The sequence below is a fragment of the Drosophila ficusphila genome, unplaced genomic scaffold (genome assembly GCF_018152265.1).
Source record: "Drosophila ficusphila isolate 14025-0441.05 unplaced genomic scaffold, ASM1815226v1 contig_198, whole genome shotgun sequence".
Lineage (NCBI taxonomy): Eukaryota > Metazoa > Arthropoda > Insecta > Diptera > Drosophilidae > Drosophila > Drosophila ficusphila.
In genome coordinates this window covers 12211394-12228893 of record NW_025064092.1, presented here as the reverse complement: position 1 = coordinate 12228893, position 17500 = coordinate 12211394, and the positions used below count along the sequence as shown (strand labels likewise).

The following is a 17500-nucleotide window of genomic DNA, read 5'->3' as shown; positions in this document are numbered from 1 at the left end:
CGTTCAATCGCACAATAGTTCTGTCGCTCTGTCGTTCTGTCGCCAACAAAGCACCGCAGCAAAGTGAGCAGTCGGGCTGTGCAACCGGGATTCTGTGACTCTGACTGACTGTGATTCTGGCTGGAAAGCAACCCCCGTGTGGAAAGGGGCGGGGCTAAGGACGAAGCGAACCACCCCGGACGAGGCATACACACGAAAGGGGCGGACTCACCACTCACCGATGGGAGGAGCTGCTGCTGCGAGTGCACCCTGTAGTTGAGAACACACGGGGGATACTCCATATGGTACTACTCTGGTTTTTGGTTTGACTTGGAACATCCTTAGACGTGACGAGAGTGTCCTAAAACAGGAGGCACCTATCTACCTGTCAGCGGGGCCTCCTACGGGGGGTTGCTGCCCCGCGGGCCAGCCACACTCAGCCGCTTCTTGGGCAGCGTCGCCGGGGGCGGGGAGGGGCGTGCCACGTCGCCCACCTGCTCCTCGCCGCGCTCCTTCGGCTCGACCCGGCTCTCCGGCCTCTCCAGCCTCTCCGGGCTCTCCGGGCGGACGGGCGGGAGACTGAGGCTCTGCCGCATCGCGGGCGGCGGGTTGATGAAGATCATCTTGTCGTGGAGCTCCTCGCTGATCCCGCTGTGGCCCTCGCGCACCACCCGCGGCCGGAAGACGTACGAGGTGGGGGACATGCGGGCGTCCGCGTACTGCACCTGCACCTCCACGGGGAAGTCGCTGCCCAGCACCTCGCTGATCTCGAAGGGGGCGCTGTCCGCCACGTGGAGCCGCAGCGGCAGGCGCGGCGACATCCTGAAGGTGACGCACCGCACCAGGCTGGAGAGGTCGCCGCCGCCGTGGCCGGCGCGCAGGTAGACGCTCCACGTGGGGTCGAGCATGAAGGGCAGGTCCGGCTCGCCCAGCTCCATCCGGCAGCCGAGCACGATGTCCTGGCTGAGCACACAGCGCCCGGCGAGGTTGGTCGCCGGCCCCCGGTTGCAGCTCACCCGCTGGCAGTCGTCGACCACGTTCTGCTGGCGCAGGAGGTTCGTGTAGCTGCTCATCTTGTGTTCGATTACTTTCAATTTGTAGCTAGCCGAGAAGTAGTGTTGTGTTTCAACGAGATTGCACGGAGCACTGCGAACGCTTGGGAAGGGGCGCCCCGATCTGGGATTACAGGAGAAGCAGCCGCCTGCTTTTCTCGGGTTCAAGGGGTTCCCATCGTGCTTTCCCTTGAGTGCCTTCACTTCTCCTTGCCACGATTTGCGTCAACTAGTTTGCGGAATTCAGAGCACAGTTTACCATACAAAAGTGTTTTAACTGCAGATAGGGAAACGATAAAGGAAAAAGTATATTTGTGGAACTCAGCGAGCTCTTTTTAAGCTTCGTGCCATGCCCCTCAAACTTTTACTGCGGACGGCTAATAACCATTGGATGTTTGCACCCCATTCAGGTCATCTTTCTGCGCCTTTTTATGGATGCCAATGCTAATCCCGCCGAAGATTGGGGTCCAGAGAAAGTTTCCCCAGACCGTGGAAATTTCAACGCCTTGAACATCTTCGAAGTTTTCACGCTCCAGATCGAATTATCTAATTAACGAGCGGGGAGAAGGAGCTCCAAATGGACAGGAGAAGTAGGAGGAGCAACTGCGCCAGAGGCGGGACAATGCGCAGGCGCAGGAGGGCGGAGCTCAATCGAGAATCCAGGGGTTGTTCCGGCCCATCCATTTGTTCAGGGACGCCAGAGAACTCCACGACGTGGGATTGACCGGGAAACGGCGACCCTGGAGCAACTCCACCTGCAGTTTCTCCTCCAACACTCTGCCAACTAGTCGGTCATCCTGCTCCGGCGTCTCGTGCGGAACGGTCAGCGAGAAGCTGAGGACAGGACAGCCAGGAGAGCCATCGCCATCCGCTGCACATCCATCCGCTGGTCGCCTCTCGGATGGAGTCTCCTCCTTCTGCAGGGAACCGAAAGGGCTTCCAGTTGGCCCAACCCAATTCAGGTGAGTGAGCGTGCGAGTGTATCACACATATCATATCACCTACTGCACTTACTCAAGTTAATCGTCGATTAGCTGGATGTGTGGGAACTAAACGCCGCTCCAGTTGACTGGCGGGGATGCCTGGCTGGCTGGCTGCAGTCGGACCACCTGACGCGCTCCTCTAATCGCCGTCAGCATTCACGAGCAGGTCCTGGCTAAATGGTCGCTCGGGCAGCGGGGGTTGGTCCTGGGAACCCGGCTCTAATCCGGCTCACAGTCCGCCGCCCAGGCAGAAAGGCGATAGCCGAAAGCCGAAAGCCGGAAAGCACCCCCGAAATCCGATTAGCGGCAATCAAATAATATCACTTTGCATCAAAACAACCCGCGAGAGGAGGAGTGGGGAAAAGTCAACAGTCAACAGTCAACAGTCGAGTCGCCAGCATCAAAATCAAATTAGCGGCAGTTTGGTGGCTAATTCGAATTGCGAATGCTCTTTATCATTCCGGGGCAGGCGCCGCTGCCTGTGGCACGTGGCATGTGGCACGCCAGATAAGAGCTGCGTTTGCTTTGGCAACAACCCACACGTGGCCCACAATGGCGGTCGGATGGAATGGAGTGGAGTGGAGTGGGCCGCTCGAATGGATTTTCACACCCACTCGACGACCAACACCCAACACCCGAAAGCGGACGGGTGCAAAGCCGCCAATTAATAAAATTCAATTACTCCGATTTGATCAGCAGCCGGATGGAACGCGCCGATAAAAACTAGTGGCATCCTTCGGCACTTGGACAGGATTTGGAGGATTTAAGGGAGTTCGTGCATCATCGAGCCAACACAGCAATATGCGGGAAGTCCCCGTGCTTCTCTCTCGAACTCTGGAACTTTTAGATATGAGATTTCCACTTGTAGCAGTGAATAGCAGTTGGACAGGAATCAGTAACTCCCAAGGCACCTGATGGACCAGCCACAATGTTGCTAAAGCAAGGAGACAGCGAAGTAGTAATAGTTTCGCAATCGCACTCCACAAAACGTAAGGAAAATCCGCTTGTGGCGCCACCTGTGGGCTAAAGCCCAAACCCGCCGCCTTTTAAATCGCAGTTTCCGTTGGCAATCGACTGCGGATTTCAGATTGCGGATTGCGGAGGAAAGGCCGAGCCATGAGTACGTGCCACGGAGCACAGGGAGCACACTTGTCTGGTGAAGCTTCGCGGGAGGAGCGGGGGGAAGGAGGGGAGCGGCCTGGGGGCGAAAAGCTCGGCGCCACTTTCACTAGCGTCTCTGCTATGCGACTTTCGCACTCTGTGCCTGTGTGTCGCTGTATGTGGGTGTGTGTGGCTGTGTGTGGGTGAGTGGGTGAGTGATTCGTTGCGAAATGCCAGCGTCTGTACGCCAGAGTCGTCGTGGGGCAGGCCCGAGTGCAAAAGCGGCCGAGAAAGCCGTAGGCTGTGAAAGGCCGTCGCTCACGTGGCGCAATGCGTGATTTTCCCCGCCAGTCCGCCGTCCGGAAAAGAGCCCGGAAAACGTGCTGCCGGCCCCCGAGAACCCACCCCCGGCGGCCACCCGAGCAGCCCCAAAAGGCCAGGGGACTCCACAGCTTTTCTTAACCTCCGGTTGGCCTCCGGGGTTTGCTTTTCGCGATGTCGCTGGTCGCTGGAAAACCAAAAAAAAAAAAAGAAAAAGAAATTATTTGTGTGTTCTTATTAAGTAAAAAACAAACTAAAATTAGGATCACGAGATCAACTTTTTTGGAGTATTAATTTTAAGTGGAACAAGGGATACTGCATTACTTTTGAATTAGATTTAATGTTTTCCGAAACATAGGTATATAATATATTTATTTTTATTTTCGGATAACTAGCTGCAGCTCAAACAATTGTTTAAGCTTTAAACCTTCGCTGGGATCTCGATGCCTGCGAATTCGATGCCTGCGAATTCGATGCAAAAGCTCCGCCGAAGGGTTAAAGCCGGAGCCGAGTGTTTCGGCCGAGCGATTCTACCGAGAGTAGCGGGAAAATTCTGAGAAGGCGAACGCTCGGTGGGCAGATAGCTAACTCAGTTAGTATTCGTGCGAGCCTCCAGCAAAAAGGTTGACTACGCGCTCGTCGGTAAACCGAAAAAATCAAAAGAACCAAAAGAATCGAAAGAATTGCCTGGAAGAATCTAGGGCCAAACTCGATAACAAATACACCTTTTTTTTTGAAGCCACAACACTTTTTGTGGCAGTGAAAGTGGCGGAGCTCAGCCGCAAAAGTGATTAATAATTGCAGTGAAAACTTGAGCCATTGCATTACCCCTGGATTACAACAACAAAACCTACACCCAACGGGGGATCGAGAGAGACAGAGGCAGAGACAACGAGGAAGAGAGACAGAGAGCGAGAGTGTGAGTGCAATTGTCACGTTGTTGCAGCAAATAGAACAAATGAGCAAGAGGCGGCGGGAGAGAGAGGGCGATTATCATATTGCAAAAAGCAAAACAAAACAAAGCAAAACAAGTGGGGCCAACTTACATAAAGAACGCGGTTCGTAACGTCCATATGTATGTATGCATTGTTTATTAGTAAGTGCCGACCGCTCAGTGCACGTTGCACGTTTAAGAGAGCACTGTTCTCTGTGTCGCTCGGTTGCGGCGTAAACAAAAGCTGCGAAAAAGCTGCGGAGCCATTACTGACCCTCCTAAACGTGGTTTGTCTGTGGAATTCAAATACAAATGCCCTGCAGCCTCGCGACCGTTATGATAATTTGCCTTCACTACGCGTATACTTAATATAGCGAACGAATATTGCGCATACGTAGCGTGGGCCGAACAATCTTTGGATTCATTCGCTTTCCTATTTTGAAGGCACCGGCAGTGCTCTTTACAGCCCATCTTCCTCTGTTATGCTTTCATAATCAGCAGCCACAGTCCAAATGCATAATCCCAGCCTGCTCCTCCTGGTCAGAAGTAGTTATCCTTCATCTGTTCGTCCTTCGAGCCATTGTATAAGATCCGCGCGAGTGACGCACGACCAGGTGTAATCCCGCCACCCGATCCCCCTCCTCCCCCCTGATTATGAATATGATTCAGGGTGCGTTTATTTCTAATATTAGTTCACCAGTTAGATGTTGCTGAGGGTTGGTCCCTGGGTTTCTGTAATCACTGGCCATATACTGATAAAATAAATATATATGCAACCTGTTGTGTTTCCCCTTGAAAGCCTCAACTCAGGTTCGGGCTTGCGGTAGCTGAACTTGCGAAATTCCAGCGGAGATCAACGCCACGCCTTCCATTTCCATTTCTTTGGCGCAATATTGGAAGGCAAGCAATTACTTAATCCTCGAAATATGAGCTGCTTGATTACCGAATAATCGCTTTTTGGTTACGCGGCACTCTGCGCTTCTGGAATTTCGAACGACTCAGCGGATTTCGCGAGTGCGCACTGTGCACACACTGTACCTCGTGCATGTGCACCTATGGGCATACCCATTCGTGTACGTATATGTGTGCCAGTGTGCGGGTGGGTGGTGCGAACCTGCAGCTGTGTGCGTGCGACTGCATAACGGCTTAAGCTTGAAAACAACAACGAACAGTCGATTCGTCTGCAACGCCTGCAGCTGCACGTGAGTGCATCTCCCGCCTTCTCCCTCCCACAGCAGCCCCCTTGAGGTGCAGTGGAGCCCCGCTAAGGAGAGCTTGCCCAGCGGACAAGTCAGTGATTAGCACCCACCCAAGCGGATTACCTTTCATACGAATCATTCTACCAACACCAATACAAATACCAACACGTGCATTTGCATCTACCACTTGGAGATGTTGCTTCCATGCACACAAATCTCTCTGGCAACGTGAATGAATTCAAACGCATTCTTTGGACACGCAGAATACGCAGTAAGGGAAGCTGCAATCCAGATGTGCAGATTTCGTGGACTATTTCGTCATGTGCCACATGGGGAGAAGCCACATATTTCGCAATCGGTCCGCGTTCGCTGTTTTGAATGGGATGTACTCCCAGTCGATCCTGCACTGCAGTTGGGCAATCCGCAAATTCAATTTGGGGGAGAGAAGAGCGGCACTTGAACTCCAAGTGGCCAAGTAACCATATTCTCGCACTTGTTCCTTCCAGACAGACCTCGCAACATACCATTTGGACAGTCGGCAAGCTGGAGAACCTAAGCACGATGGAGGGCGGCGAGTCCACGGAGTCCACGCACAACACCAAGGTGTCCGACTCGGCGTACTCCAACAGCTGCAGCAACAGCCAGTCACAGCGCAGGTGAGTCCCTCCTAGCAGCAATTCGAGCACACTCTGGGTATATCCAATATCCAATATCCTCATCCCTTTACCGCTACCCTTTCAGCGGCAGCTCCAAGTCGCGCCTCAGCGGCAGCCACTCCTCCGGGAGCAGCGGCTATGGCGGCAAGCCCTCGACGCAGGCCAGCAGCAGCGACATGATCATCAAGCGCAACAAGGACAAGTCGCGCAAGAAGAAGAAGAGCAAGGGGGCCGCCCAGGCGCAGTCACAGTCGCAGCTGCAGGCGCAGTCGCAGTCGCAGGTGCAGTCGCTGATCGCGGCGGCGAGCTCCCTGGAGGCGGCGAAGGAGGAGAAGCCGCGCCCGAGCGGCAGCGGCTGCGGGGAGGCGCAGATCCTGCAGGACCAGCAGCGCGGCGAGGAGCACAGCGAGCCCCAGGCGGCGGAGCAGCTGCATCCGGGCTCCCCCGACGACGAGGACGACGAGGAGGGGGAGGAAGAGGAGGGGGAGGCGGCGGAGGCGGAGGCGGCCCAGAGCTTCCCCCTCCCCAGCCCCTCGCCGCTCTCCGTCTCCATTGTGCCGCCCTCGATGGGCGGCGGGGCGGACGGTTGTGGCGGCACGGGCCACGCCTCTGTCCTCGACGGCGGCCTGGGGAAGTTCGAGAAGGGCTGGGACGCGGCGCCCGGCAAGCTGGAGGCCATCACGGGCGTCAGCGCGGGCGTGGCCGTGGGCGGAGTCGCCGGCGTTGGCGGTGGCGTGGGAATAGCCGCAGGGGCGGGAGCCGGCGGACAGCGGGGAGAGCGGGTGAAGGAGGAGAGCTTCTGCTGCGTGATCTCGATGCACGACGGCATCGTGCTGTACACCACGCCGAGCATCACCGACGTGCTCGGCTACCCGCGCGACATGTGGCTGGGGCGGTCCTTCATCGACTTCGTGCACCCCAAGGACCGGGCGACCTTCGCCAGTCAGATCACCACGGGCATCCCCATCGCGGAGTCGCGGGGCAGCACCCCCAAGGACGCGAAGAGCACCTTCTGCGTGATGCTGCGCCGCTACCGGGGCCTCAAGTCCGGCGGCTTCGGGGTCATCGGGCGGCCGGTCAGCTACGAGCCCTTCCGGCTGGGGCTCACCTTCCGGGAGGCCCCGGAGGAGGCCCGGCCGGACAACTACGTGGTCTCCAACGGCACCAACATGCTGCTCGTCATCTGCGCCACTCCGATCAAGAGCAGCTACAAGGGTGAGTTCGCTATCCATTCTGACCTCCACTCCATTTCACTCCATTCCATTCGATTACTAATTCCGATTCGGTTCGATCCAGTGCCCGACGAGATCCTCTCCCAGAAGAGCCCCAAGTTCGCCATCCGGCACACGGCCACCGGGATCATCTCGCACGTGGACAGCGCGTCGGTGAGTGCGCTGGGCTACCTGCCGCAGGACCTCATCGGGCGCAGCATCATGGACTTCTACCACCACGAGGACCTCTCCGTCATGAAGGAGACCTACGAGACGGTGATGAAGAAGGGCCAGACGGCCGGCGCCTCCTTCTGCAGCAAGCCGTACCGCTTCCTCATCCAGAACGGCTGCTACGTCCTCCTGGAGACCGAGTGGACCAGCTTTGTGAACCCCTGGTCGCGCAAGCTGGAGTTTGTGGTGGGCCACCACCGGGTGTTCCAGGGTGAGTACCTCACCAGAGGCGGAGGAACCACTGAGAGTAACCGAGAGTCTCTGCCCAACAGGACCCAAGCAGTGCAACGTGTTCGAGGCGGCGCCCAGCTGTAAGCTCAAGATCTCCGAGGAGGCCCAGAGCCGGAACACGCGCATCAAGGAGGACATCGTCAAGCTGCTGGCTGAGACCGTCTCCCGGCCCTCGGACACCGTCAAGCAGGAGGTGTCGCGCCGCTGCCAGGCGCTCGCCAGCTTCATGGAGACCCTCATGGACGAGGTCTCCCGCGCGGACCTCAAGCTCGAGCTGCCGCACGAGAACGAGCTGACCGTCTCGGAGCGCGACAGCGTGATGCTCGGCGAGATCTCGCCGCACCACGACTACTACGACAGCAAGAGCTCCACGGAGACGCCGCCCAGCTACAACCAGCTTAACTACAACGAGAACCTGCTGCGCTTCTTCAACAGCAAGCCGGTCACCGCGCCGGCGGAGCTCGACCCGCCCAAGGCGGAGCCCCACGAGCCGCGGGCCACCTGCGTCAGCGGTCCGATGAGTCCCGTCCACGAGGGCAGCGGCGGCAGCGGCTCCTCGGGCAACTTCACCACGGCGAGCAACATCCACATGAGCAGCGTGACCAACACGAGCATAGCGGGCACCGGCGGAACTGGCACAGGAACTGGGACAGGAACAGGAACTGGAACCGGAACTGGTACTGGTACAGGCACTGGAACTGGCACAGGCACAGGAACTGGAACTGGAACTGGTACTGGGACTGGAACTGGTACTGGGACAGGAACTGGAACGGGCACGGGCAACGGAACCAACTCGGGCAGCTCCTCCAGAGGAGCCTCCGGGGCGGGAGGAGCGGCCACTCCACCCGTCACCCTCACCGAGTCGCTGCTGAACAAGCACAACGACGAGATGGAGAAGTTCATGCTGAAGAAGCACCGCGAGGCGCGCGGACGCACCGGCGAGAAAAGCAAGAAGTCGGCCAACGACACGCTCAAGATGCTCGACATCGGCGGCCCGGGCCACGGGATCAAGCGGGGCGGCTCCCACTCGTGGGAGGGCGAGGCCAACAAGCCCAAGCAGCAGCTGACCCTTGGAGCGGAAGCGGTGAAGAGCGGTCCATTGGGGGTGGGAGCGGGGGCAGTCGGATCTGGTGGGGCGGGCGTGGCAGGCGGAGGAGGAGGAGGCGGCGGAGGCGGTGGCGGATCGGGTAGTGCGGCAGCACCGGAGGGCCGGACAGCCGCGACCCCGGGAGGGGGGAACCCTATAGGAGGAGGAGGGTCAGGTGGAGGAGCGGGAGGAGGCGGAGGAGCAGGAGTGGCGGGAGCCAACTCCTCGGTGGGCAGCTCAACGCCGGGTCCCGCGAGCTACCCCTCCTGCACGCAGAACATCAACCTGTGGCCGCCGTTCTCGGTGGGCATCACCCCGCCGGTCCACTCCACGCACACGGCGATGGCCCAGAGCAGCTTCTCCTCCGCCGGCCTCTTCCCGACCTTCTACTACATCCCCGCCTCGCTGGCGCCCAGCAGCCCGACGCGCTCGCCGCGGATGCACAAGCACCCGCTGAAGGGCGGCGTGGAGCTGCCCACCACCTCGCAGCAGGCGGCAGCGGGGGCCGCCCAGGCCGTGCCGCTCCAGTACATGGCCGGCGTGATGTACCCGCACCCCTCGCTCTTCTACACGCACCCGGCGGCGGCGGCCGCCACGGCCATGATGTACCAGCCGATGCCGTTCCCGGGCATGGCCAACGCGCTCCAGCTGCCGGAGCAGCCGCTGGGCGCCCAGTCGGCGTACAACAAGACGGTCTACGCGGTGAGTCCTCCACCGGGAGTGTCCCATTGTTTCCCACCCAACCTAACAGCTAACACCAGACACTTAACGCCAGACACCTAACAACTGAATCTTAACCCACAGAGCGCGCCCGCGACGCTGGCGAAGAAGGTGCCGGGGGCCTTCCACGCGGTCACCTCGCCCGCCCAGGGACAACGGAGCTCGGGGCAGCTCCAGGGGAGCTGCAGCTCCGTGAAGGCGGAGCCCGGGGGGTCGCAGGCCACCGCGGCGGCGGTCGAGTCCTGCCAGAAGGAGGTGCCCGACTCCTCGCCGCTGCCCTCCGTGATGGGCGACTACCACTCGGACCCGCCCTGCAGCAGCCACCCGGCCATCAACAAGAAGTACACGGACAGCAACGGGAACAGCGACGACATGGACGGCTCGAGCTTCTCCTCGTTCTACTCGTCCTTCATCAAGACGACGGACGGGTCGGAGAGTCCGCCGGACACCGAGAAGGACCCGAAGCACCGCAAGCTGAAGGTAATTAGGGGTTCTCCCCGTAGTAGTGCTCCTCACGCCGAAGCCACTCAACCACTCAATTGTCACACTAATCCGCAGGGCATCAGCACCCCGGAGAGCAAGATCATGGAGCACCCGGAGGAGGACCAGACGCAGCACGGGGACGGGTAGGAGCCGCGGCCGCAGTGGCTGCTGATCTCTGATCCGACGAGCACAGCCGGGTGCGTGTGTCGATCCCTGGGATCGTGTCGAGCCAAGCAGCAGACACCGACGACTGGCGGGGCTCCAGGAAGCGGGTGAGTGTCCGAGAGTCCGTCTTCACCCCATGATCCCCCGGCTTAGCCCCAAGTTTCTCTCCATAAAGTTCTATGACCTTGTGACTGTATCCGTTGGATACCACCTACTACGGATTCAAGGGAACCGCAACCGAAACAGCAGATGACTGGTGACGCCTTCTCCAATACCAACCACCAACCACCAACCACCGACGAGACGACGGTCTCGAAAGATCCCCAGCTCCATAATAACCTAATAGATCTCAAGCCAAGCAAGCACATAGGAATCGCATCGTACCGTATACCTGAATAAACAATAGTAAATGTGTTACAATCCGTTGGAGTTACCCAAACCACCTGTTTCTCAACTTTTGGGACGTAGTTTAATTCGCTCATCAGGATTTGAGTTTTGAACTCGTATTATGATATAAATAAACCCAGGATTTGAGATATATACTTGTACATATAATTATATGTATGATGCTGCTGCTGCGTCAAATGAGCGCTATTCCGCCTCGAAGAACTCGTCGTAGGGTATGTTGTTCCACAGACTCTGCAGGACGGACCTGAAGGCCTTGGAGATGGCTTCGTTGATCTTCGGCTGGACATCCAGGGCCAGGGTGTCCCACTCCTGGTTCAGCACCTTCAGAGTGCTCTCCCGCAGCTCCACGTTGTCCTTGAACAGGTTCGACAGGTCGAACTTCCCTCTGCAAGTACCGTTGAATATTGGTTGAACTGGGGTAGACATACGAGTACTGGGCAGACACTCACCCCTTGACCTTGGTGATCGCCTTCAGGTCGGTGACCGCAAGGTAGGCACGGCCATCGGCCCGCTTGACCGGCTCCGCCACGATCCTCACCTTGGTCTGCACATCCTTCATCTGGATGAGGAGGTCGCCCTTGCTGACGATGGGCAGGATGAGCAGCTTGCCGTCCACGTCGTACTTGGAGCGCACCTCCAGCTCGGGGGCATCCATGAGCACGGTGAGCTTGAGCGGCTTGCCGGGGTCCTTGCCGAAGCCCTTCACGCTCTTCACCACCACGGAGTTGGCGAAGTTGTGCAGCTTGCCGTCGCTCATCACCAGCCTGAACTGCAGCGACTCCGAGTGGCCCCCGCTCTCCACACGCATCGTGCCCAGATCGATGGGCTCCAAGCTGTCCACCTGCCGCTCCGGAATGCCCTTCTTGAAGGTCCTTATGAAGGTCTGTGCCTGTGCTACCAAGCACGCCTCGTCCTGCATCTTGCAGCGCTTCAGAGGCGACGCTGTTGCAGACGATTCGGGAAAGAGCCACATTAATTCGACCGGAATATACATTTTCAGCGGACTCAGTTTTGTTTTTTTGACTTAATGATATACCACTTCGAAATCTGACTTTAAGATTACAGTTTGGTAAAAAACACTATATTTTCAGTGGTTTTTCTATTGTAATAAGGCAGGGGCGGAAGCCGGAAATAATGTTGTGGGTCCGATCGAAAAGATTGGGGGGTCCGATAAAAGATTTTTTAATTTATATGGTGAAAGACCGTGCGCTGTAAGGAGATTTGAAAGAGTCTACGATTTTGCTGGATTATGGACCCCCTGAACACCCCGCTGCGTCCCTGATAAAAAGAATAACATTTTCCGCAAGCAAATTGCGACGAACAGAAGTGCAAACACCAGGCCAACATAACTGCCTAGCAGGTGCAAATCGATCAGCTGATCAGCTTAAAATTGACTTGTTAGTGTTGAGCGCGTGACAAGTTGTTCTTGTCACGCCAACAACAACCACATGAGAATTTATTAATTACTCGTACGCGGCGTGCCACTTTCGTGACACGCACAATGAATCAGCGTGTTTTCGCATCTCTGGTCTGATGCTTACTTTGAAGTAACGGTTCTTGCCAGCGAGATGGCTTTCTGATTGGTCGGGACAGGGAGGGGAAGGGTAACAAGGACAGCTATCTTACGAAAAGAACAGTTATTTGAATAAGATCAGATTTACCAGCTGCAACCTGCTATGAGTTATGTTGGCCTGGTGTCTCAATTCAATTTGGGAAGCAAAATCGGCTGTGTTTGCGACACCAAACACCAGGAAAACAGAAATTCGAAGTAGGAGAATGTGCAGCAGCGCTGATTTGTATAAAACAACTTTTGGGACTCCAAACATTTTTCAGCGGTTTAAGCAAGAAACAACTTACAGTCAAACAAATTATAGTTTTGGAAGCCAGAGAATCCCCAGTAATCAGATTGCCAATCTATACGATTGTATTTCGATTCAGATCGTGATGCTGATCAAGAATATATGTACATACATAGTTTATGGGGTCTGAGGTGTCTTCTTCATTGCATGGGATTTTGGTCATTGAGGTATGCCACTTTAAAATCGGATGGAAAATTTGGAAAAAATCATAAAAAACTTTAAAAACTTAAAAAAAAAAAATAATAAATTAACTAAAGATTCAGTTAGGCAATTGGAACACACACTCTTAGCTAACTTAAGCCAAATTTCTTAAATGGTTTCTTGAACATTTCCGCAGCGAAGCTTTCGAATATTTTGGACACTCACGAAACCCATTGGAGGCCTCAACACGATAGGCAACCAGGCCCAGGAGACCCGTCCAAACCAGGAATATCAAGGAACAGGTTAACTGCATTTTTCCGTATCCGTAATCCGATTTGTTTATACCGATTTAGCTGAGCGATAACTGACAAACTTCAACCCAAAGCCGGGCCTATTTATGCATCCTCTGAAAGCCAAGTGCGAGTTCAAGTGCGCTTCTGGGTCCGGATCGAATTGATTGTGACTGAACCGACTTGAAACTTTATTTTTACACGGAATGAGATTTGAGTATTCATTGAGATGAATTTCAGTTTAAAAGTAGTCGAACGAAAATTGTATTGGTACAAATTTTCTGAATCAAAAAAAAATTTTTTTTAGCTAGTTAAAAATCACCAAATTAAAAAAAAAAAAAGCTCGTCATCGTCTCATATTTTACTCGACCAATAAAGTTTAAGTGTTTCCTTGTCGGTGCTCTAGGTAACAAAAAAATATTCGGATTCGGCTAATAAATCGAGTAAATGAATATGAGTGAAAACTAAATGATTCTCAAATTGGTTGCAACGGAGAACGGGTTTCTCTTCTCCATCTCTCTGAATTTAGAAATGCTCCCATATAATGTGCATAAATGTGGAAGACCCTGAAGATACTGCTAGTCAAAGTCGCTATATAAAAATAAATACACTCAAAAAAACTCCTGCAAGAACTCCGATACAAACTACATATCACAAAAGCTTGAAAAACAGATCGCACTTGGTCATTATCTGAGTATCTTGCGGATAAATATGGATATGGGCCAGCAGGTGGGGCGGTGGACTCCGGCTGCCATCAGGTGACCGTCGGATCGGTCTCTGGGTGACTCTGACTGTGACTGAGTGTGCTTATCCAATTGACAGTGCGTGTCAGGTTCTAGGTCAGCGTGGACTAGTGTGAAATTAAACTTTGATCTCCTGCCATGTCGGTGCGATGACGCCGATAAAACACACGGCTATACCCTCATCGAAGGGGTATAAGCTGTCGATACAGGCAACACACGGTCTATTGATTATTTCATTAAATTATAATGGTGGAAACTAATCTTGACTTTATTCCAGAAATCGTGCTATCACCTTTATATTTTCACTATCATTTGAAAAATGGGTACGCGTTAAATGCAATGTAAAAACAATATATTTCCTAAATACATTTTCGAATATATTTCTTTCAGTTCAACAAAAAATACATAACAGATTTCTAGGGGTTACTGGCACTAGAGTTGGACAGATATTTTCGTCCGGTAGTTAGAAAACGCCTTGCCAGCCAGACGCGGCTGATTAGCGGGCAATTAGGTAATGAACACGGCCGGGAGTCATTTAAAAAGGTAAACAACTTTATTTACATTTAACGAACATGAACCAATGGCGGGCAAAAGGTGAGCGACTCGGGGCACGTGGTGTGTGATGAACAATTGCGCCTCTACAGCTGTGCGTCTCAGGCTTTGGTGGCGTCCGCGTCGCTGCCCAGGTTCTTCAATGACTGCTCGAACTCCACGCCGTCCACTTGCCGCTTGCCGATATCGTACGGCGGCGGTCCAATCAGCTCCACCACCTGGTCGTAGTCCAGCGTTTCCTTCTCCAGCAAAGCTTCGGCCAGCTAAAATGTGCCGAGACTATAGAAAAACAACACAAAATAAAGCAGCAGCACCAACAAACCTTTTCCAGCTTATCGCGGTGCGAAGTGAGGATGCCCTCGGTGGTTTGGTAGGCGCTGGCGACCACATGGCGCGCTTCGTTGTCGATCAGGCTCTCCATGGCCCGCGAGAAGGGCTTCTTGCCGCCGCTGCCCAGCGCACCTCCGCCCTCCGTTTCATCTGCGTCCCGGACGTAGATGGGCCCCAAGTTCGCGTTCATGCCAAACTTCTTGATCTGCGAGTAGGCAATCTTCGTCACCTTCTCCAGATCGTTTTGTGCGCCCGTCGTTATGCGATTGAAGACCAGGTTCTCGGCCGCGCGACCGCCCAGCGCCATGCACATCTTGTCGAAGAGCTCCTCCTTGCTGTACAAGTGCTGCTCGCTGGGCGTGTACTGGGCAAAGCCCAGCGCCAGGCTAGTGCGCGGCACTATGGTGACCTTCAGGAGGATGTCCGAGTTGGGCAGCATCCAGCCCACCAGAGCGTGTCCGGACTCGTGGTACGCGATCACCTTGCGCTCCGCCAGCGACAGCGCATGCGAGCGCTTCTCAGTTCCGCCTAAAAATGTTGACAGTCAGGGGCTGTCCTCGGGCGCAGCGGAGATCTACTTACCGACTAGTCGCTCCACAGCGTACTCCAGGTTCTTGCTGCTGACCTCCTTCTGTGTGTTGCGCGCTGCGTGCAGGGCTGCCTCGTTGCACACGTTGGCAATGTCCGCACCCGAGAAGCCGGGCGTGAGACGGGCCAAGCGCTGGGAGAAGGTCGCAGGCGGCGACTCCAGTTTCACCGACGACAAGTGCTTCTCAAAGATCTCTTTGCGCTCCACCAGCGTGGGCAAGTCGATGAGGATGTGGCGATCAAAGCGGCCGGGTCGCAGAAGTGCCTTGTCCAGAATGTCGGCGCGATTCGTGCTCGCCAGCATGAGCACGCCCTCCTTGGTGGCCATGCCATCCATCTCGACCAGTAGCTGGTTAAGCGTCTGCTCCGACTCGCCGGAGCTGCCCTGGCCCATGTTCTCCGTTCCGGAGCGCTGACGACCGATGGCGTCGATTTCGTCTATATAGATGATGCACGGCGCCCGCTTCTTGCCTTCCTTGAAGAGATCGCGCACGCGTGCCGCCCCCAGGCCGCCGATCATCTCGATGAACTCGGAGCCGTTCATGCTGAGGAACGGCACCTGGGCCTCAGTGGCCACCGCCTTGGCCAGGAGCGTCTTGCCGCACCCCGGCGGACCCAGGAGCAGGGCTCCGCGCGGCACTTTGGCGCCCAGGCGCTGGTACTTCTCCGGGGACTTGAGGTAGTCTACGAACTCCTTCACCTCCTGCTTGGCTTCGCTAAGACCAGCCACGTCACGGAAAAGCACGCCGCGTCCGCCGTCGAAGGGATCCACCAGCGTGAACTTGGCCCGACCCATTTGGTTCTGGAAGGAACGAGAAAGTCAAGCCACGAATTTCCCTTTCTCGGAGCTCCACTCCACCACTCACAAACGAATCCATGCTTAGCGGGCTCTTAATGCTCTTCATGCGGGTGGCGATGGACATGAGCAGGGCGCAGATGAGCAGCAGCATGAGGATGCGGCCGGTGGTGTCCGTCTGGCGATCGTAGGTCACCGGAACGCCATCCTTGATGCCCAGCCGCTTCTCCACCTCACGCAGCTTCTCCTCAAACTTGTTGGCATCGGCCACTGCCATGTGGAAGATGGTGGAAGTCACCTTGCGGCCCTTGATAACGGCCCCCTCGTGCAGGATGATGGTGACCATCTCCATGTCGGGCCGTATGATCAACTCCTTGACTTCGCCCACTGCTAGCATGTGGTGCACGAACTCGTTCCAGGACACGTAGCGCGTTGAGCCCTGTTCAGTGGAAAAGAGTAAGGTAACTGACTTTCTTCAGTGACTTTCTTCTTTTGTCTTACCTCTGGCCGTTCGGACCGCGGTGTGATCAGCAGGGAGAAGAAGGCTACAAACATGTAGATGGTGAAAAGCCAGAGTACTGCCTTGGTCAACACGGAACGCATCTTTTCATCGTTCTCGTTGCTGTTCTTGTTGGGATCTTCTCCCGGCTCGCCGGCGGAACTACTGGAACTGGGATTAGGACTGGGACTACTGGAGGCCTCCTCGCCTGGAGCTTTGCTGCTCTTCTCAGCTGGGTTCTGCTCCTCCTTCGCGTTACCCTCTCGAGTCTTGCCTGGAGCCTTTTCCCCCTTGTCATCTGCGGGTGTGGGAGGTGGTTTTTGCGCCGAACTCAGGCTGCGCAGGTGCATCAGACGCACTTCTCGCGGCGTCAGTTGCAGGGAGCGGGCTATCACGCCTACAATCGCCTTGTACTCCGCCTGCAGCTGCATTACCTAAACAAGACAACAAGACATTATATGTGTCCGAAGGAATATTGACCCAGTTTACACACCTGTCTCCGGCTAAGTTGGAGGAGCGACAGCTCCTGGGAAATTCTGTGGGGCTGCCCCATGGCACTGCGGATCTGAGCCATCTGATGGCCCCCGCGCTGCAGCACATTCCGCACTCGCCGCAGACCCTTCAACATCATTTCCAAATTGCAGAACAAGTGCGACTACGTAACTCCCTCGAATACGTAACTTTTATTCGTTGACAGTTCCCGATAAAGTCAATAGCTTTATGAAAAACTGATTTACGGTCAAACAGTCCACAAATTCTCGGCCGCGCTTAAGCCCAGCCCCAAAAATTTATGATTTAATGAAAATAAAAACACACGAAATTTAGTTTGCCGCAAATAGTGGGCACGAAGTCTTTGTTTTTCCTAATACCAAAAGGCCCTAATCGCCAACGTCCACACTGAAACTATCGTACGATGGAGATAATTTTTTCGGCCGTTAAAT

At 55.3% G+C, this 17500-nt stretch overlaps 4 protein-coding genes across 6 annotated transcripts; 1 reads left to right on the top strand and 3 right to left on the bottom strand.

Annotated features, from left to right (window-relative positions):
- Positions 1–30: 30 nt before the first annotated feature.
- On the bottom strand, positions 31–1158 carry LOC108097014. Its single transcript, XM_017199013.2, has one exon. It carries the CDS (start codon positions 1050–1052, stop codon positions 381–383), a length of 672 nt encoding a protein of 223 aa, XP_017054502.1. The 5' UTR covers positions 1053–1158; the 3' UTR covers positions 31–380.
- A 766-nt stretch (positions 1159–1924) lies between these two features.
- On the top strand, positions 1925–10792 carry LOC108097005 (period circadian protein). 3 transcript variants are annotated; one of them, XM_017198997.1, is made up of 8 exons: positions 1925–1993; positions 6076–6225; positions 6311–7440; positions 7522–7878; positions 7940–9687; positions 9790–10185; positions 10264–10460; positions 10529–10792. In XM_017198997.1, the coding sequence occupies exons 2-7, from the start codon at positions 6131–6133 to the stop codon at positions 10333–10335; spliced, it is 3798 nt and encodes a 1265-aa protein (XP_017054486.1). In that variant the 5' UTR covers positions 1925–1993; positions 6076–6130; the 3' UTR covers positions 10336–10460; positions 10529–10792. The 3 variants fall into 3 exon arrangements, with proteins under 3 accessions (XP_017054486.1, XP_017054485.1, XP_017054484.1); XM_017198996.2 differs by lacking the exon at positions 1925–1993 and adding an exon at positions 3981–4355 and having other exon boundaries at positions 6080–6225; XM_017198995.2 differs by lacking the exon at positions 1925–1993 and adding an exon at positions 3981–4355.
- An 11-nt stretch (positions 10793–10803) lies between these two features.
- LOC108097012 (circadian clock-controlled protein daywake) lies at positions 10804–13136 on the bottom strand. The gene is made up of 3 exons (XM_017199010.2): positions 12987–13136; positions 11211–11703; positions 10804–11146 (listed from the first exon to the last, which is right to left on the bottom strand). The coding sequence occupies exons 1-3, from the start codon at positions 13072–13074 to the stop codon at positions 10945–10947; spliced, it is 783 nt and encodes a 260-aa protein (XP_017054499.1). The 5' UTR covers positions 13075–13136; the 3' UTR covers positions 10804–10944.
- Positions 13137–14324: 1188 nt separating this feature from the next.
- LOC108097008 (paraplegin) lies at positions 14325–17439 on the bottom strand. The gene is made up of 6 exons (XM_017199007.2): positions 17053–17439; positions 16562–16993; positions 16131–16499; positions 15259–16066; positions 14669–15204; positions 14325–14609 (listed from the first exon to the last, which is right to left on the bottom strand). The coding sequence occupies exons 1-6, from the start codon at positions 17188–17190 to the stop codon at positions 14448–14450; spliced, it is 2445 nt and encodes an 814-aa protein (XP_017054496.1). The 5' UTR covers positions 17191–17439; the 3' UTR covers positions 14325–14447.
- Between the last annotated feature and the right edge of the window lie 61 nt (positions 17440–17500).

What these genes read in the sequence shown, in the direction of transcription:
- LOC108097014 (XM_017199013.2), bottom strand. Translation starts at nt 1,052, where the DNA reads ATGAGCAGCTACACGAACCTCCTGCGCCAGCAGAACGTGGTCGACGAC.
- LOC108097005 (XM_017198997.1), top strand. Translation starts at nt 6,131, where the DNA reads ATGGAGGGCGGCGAGTCCACGGAGTCCACGCACAACACCAAGGTGTCC. An exon ending in AACAGCCAGTCACAGCGCAG is followed by an intron (nt 6,226 to 6,310) that starts GTGAGTCCCTCC and finishes CTACCCTTTCAG; the next exon opens with CGGCAGCTCCAAGTCGCGCC. An exon ending in CCACCACCGGGTGTTCCAGG is followed by an intron (nt 7,879 to 7,939) that starts GTGAGTACCTCA and finishes TCTGCCCAACAG; the next exon opens with GACCCAAGCAGTGCAACGTG.
- LOC108097012 (XM_017199010.2), bottom strand. Translation starts at nt 13,074, where the DNA reads ATGCAGTTAACCTGTTCCTTGATATTCCTGGTTTGGACGGGTCTCCTG. An exon ending in TGAGGCCTCCAATGGGTTTC is followed by an intron (nt 11,704 to 12,986) that starts GTGAGTGTCCAA and finishes CGTCTGCAACAG; the next exon opens with CGTCGCCTCTGAAGCGCTGC. An exon ending in GCGATCACCAAGGTCAAGGG is followed by an intron (nt 11,147 to 11,210) that starts GTGAGTGTCTGC and finishes CGGTACTTGCAG; the next exon opens with AGGGAAGTTCGACCTGTCGA.
- LOC108097008 (XM_017199007.2), bottom strand. Translation starts at nt 17,190, where the DNA reads ATGATGTTGAAGGGTCTGCGGCGAGTGCGGAATGTGCTGCAGCGCGGG. An exon ending in CGCGGTCCGAACGGCCAGAG is followed by an intron (nt 16,500 to 16,561) that starts GTAAGACAAAAG and finishes TCCACTGAACAG; the next exon opens with GGCTCAACGCGCTACGTGTC. An exon ending in CGCTGTGGAGCGACTAGTCG is followed by an intron (nt 15,205 to 15,258) that starts GTAAGTAGATCT and finishes CAACATTTTTAG; the next exon opens with GCGGAACTGAGAAGCGCTCG.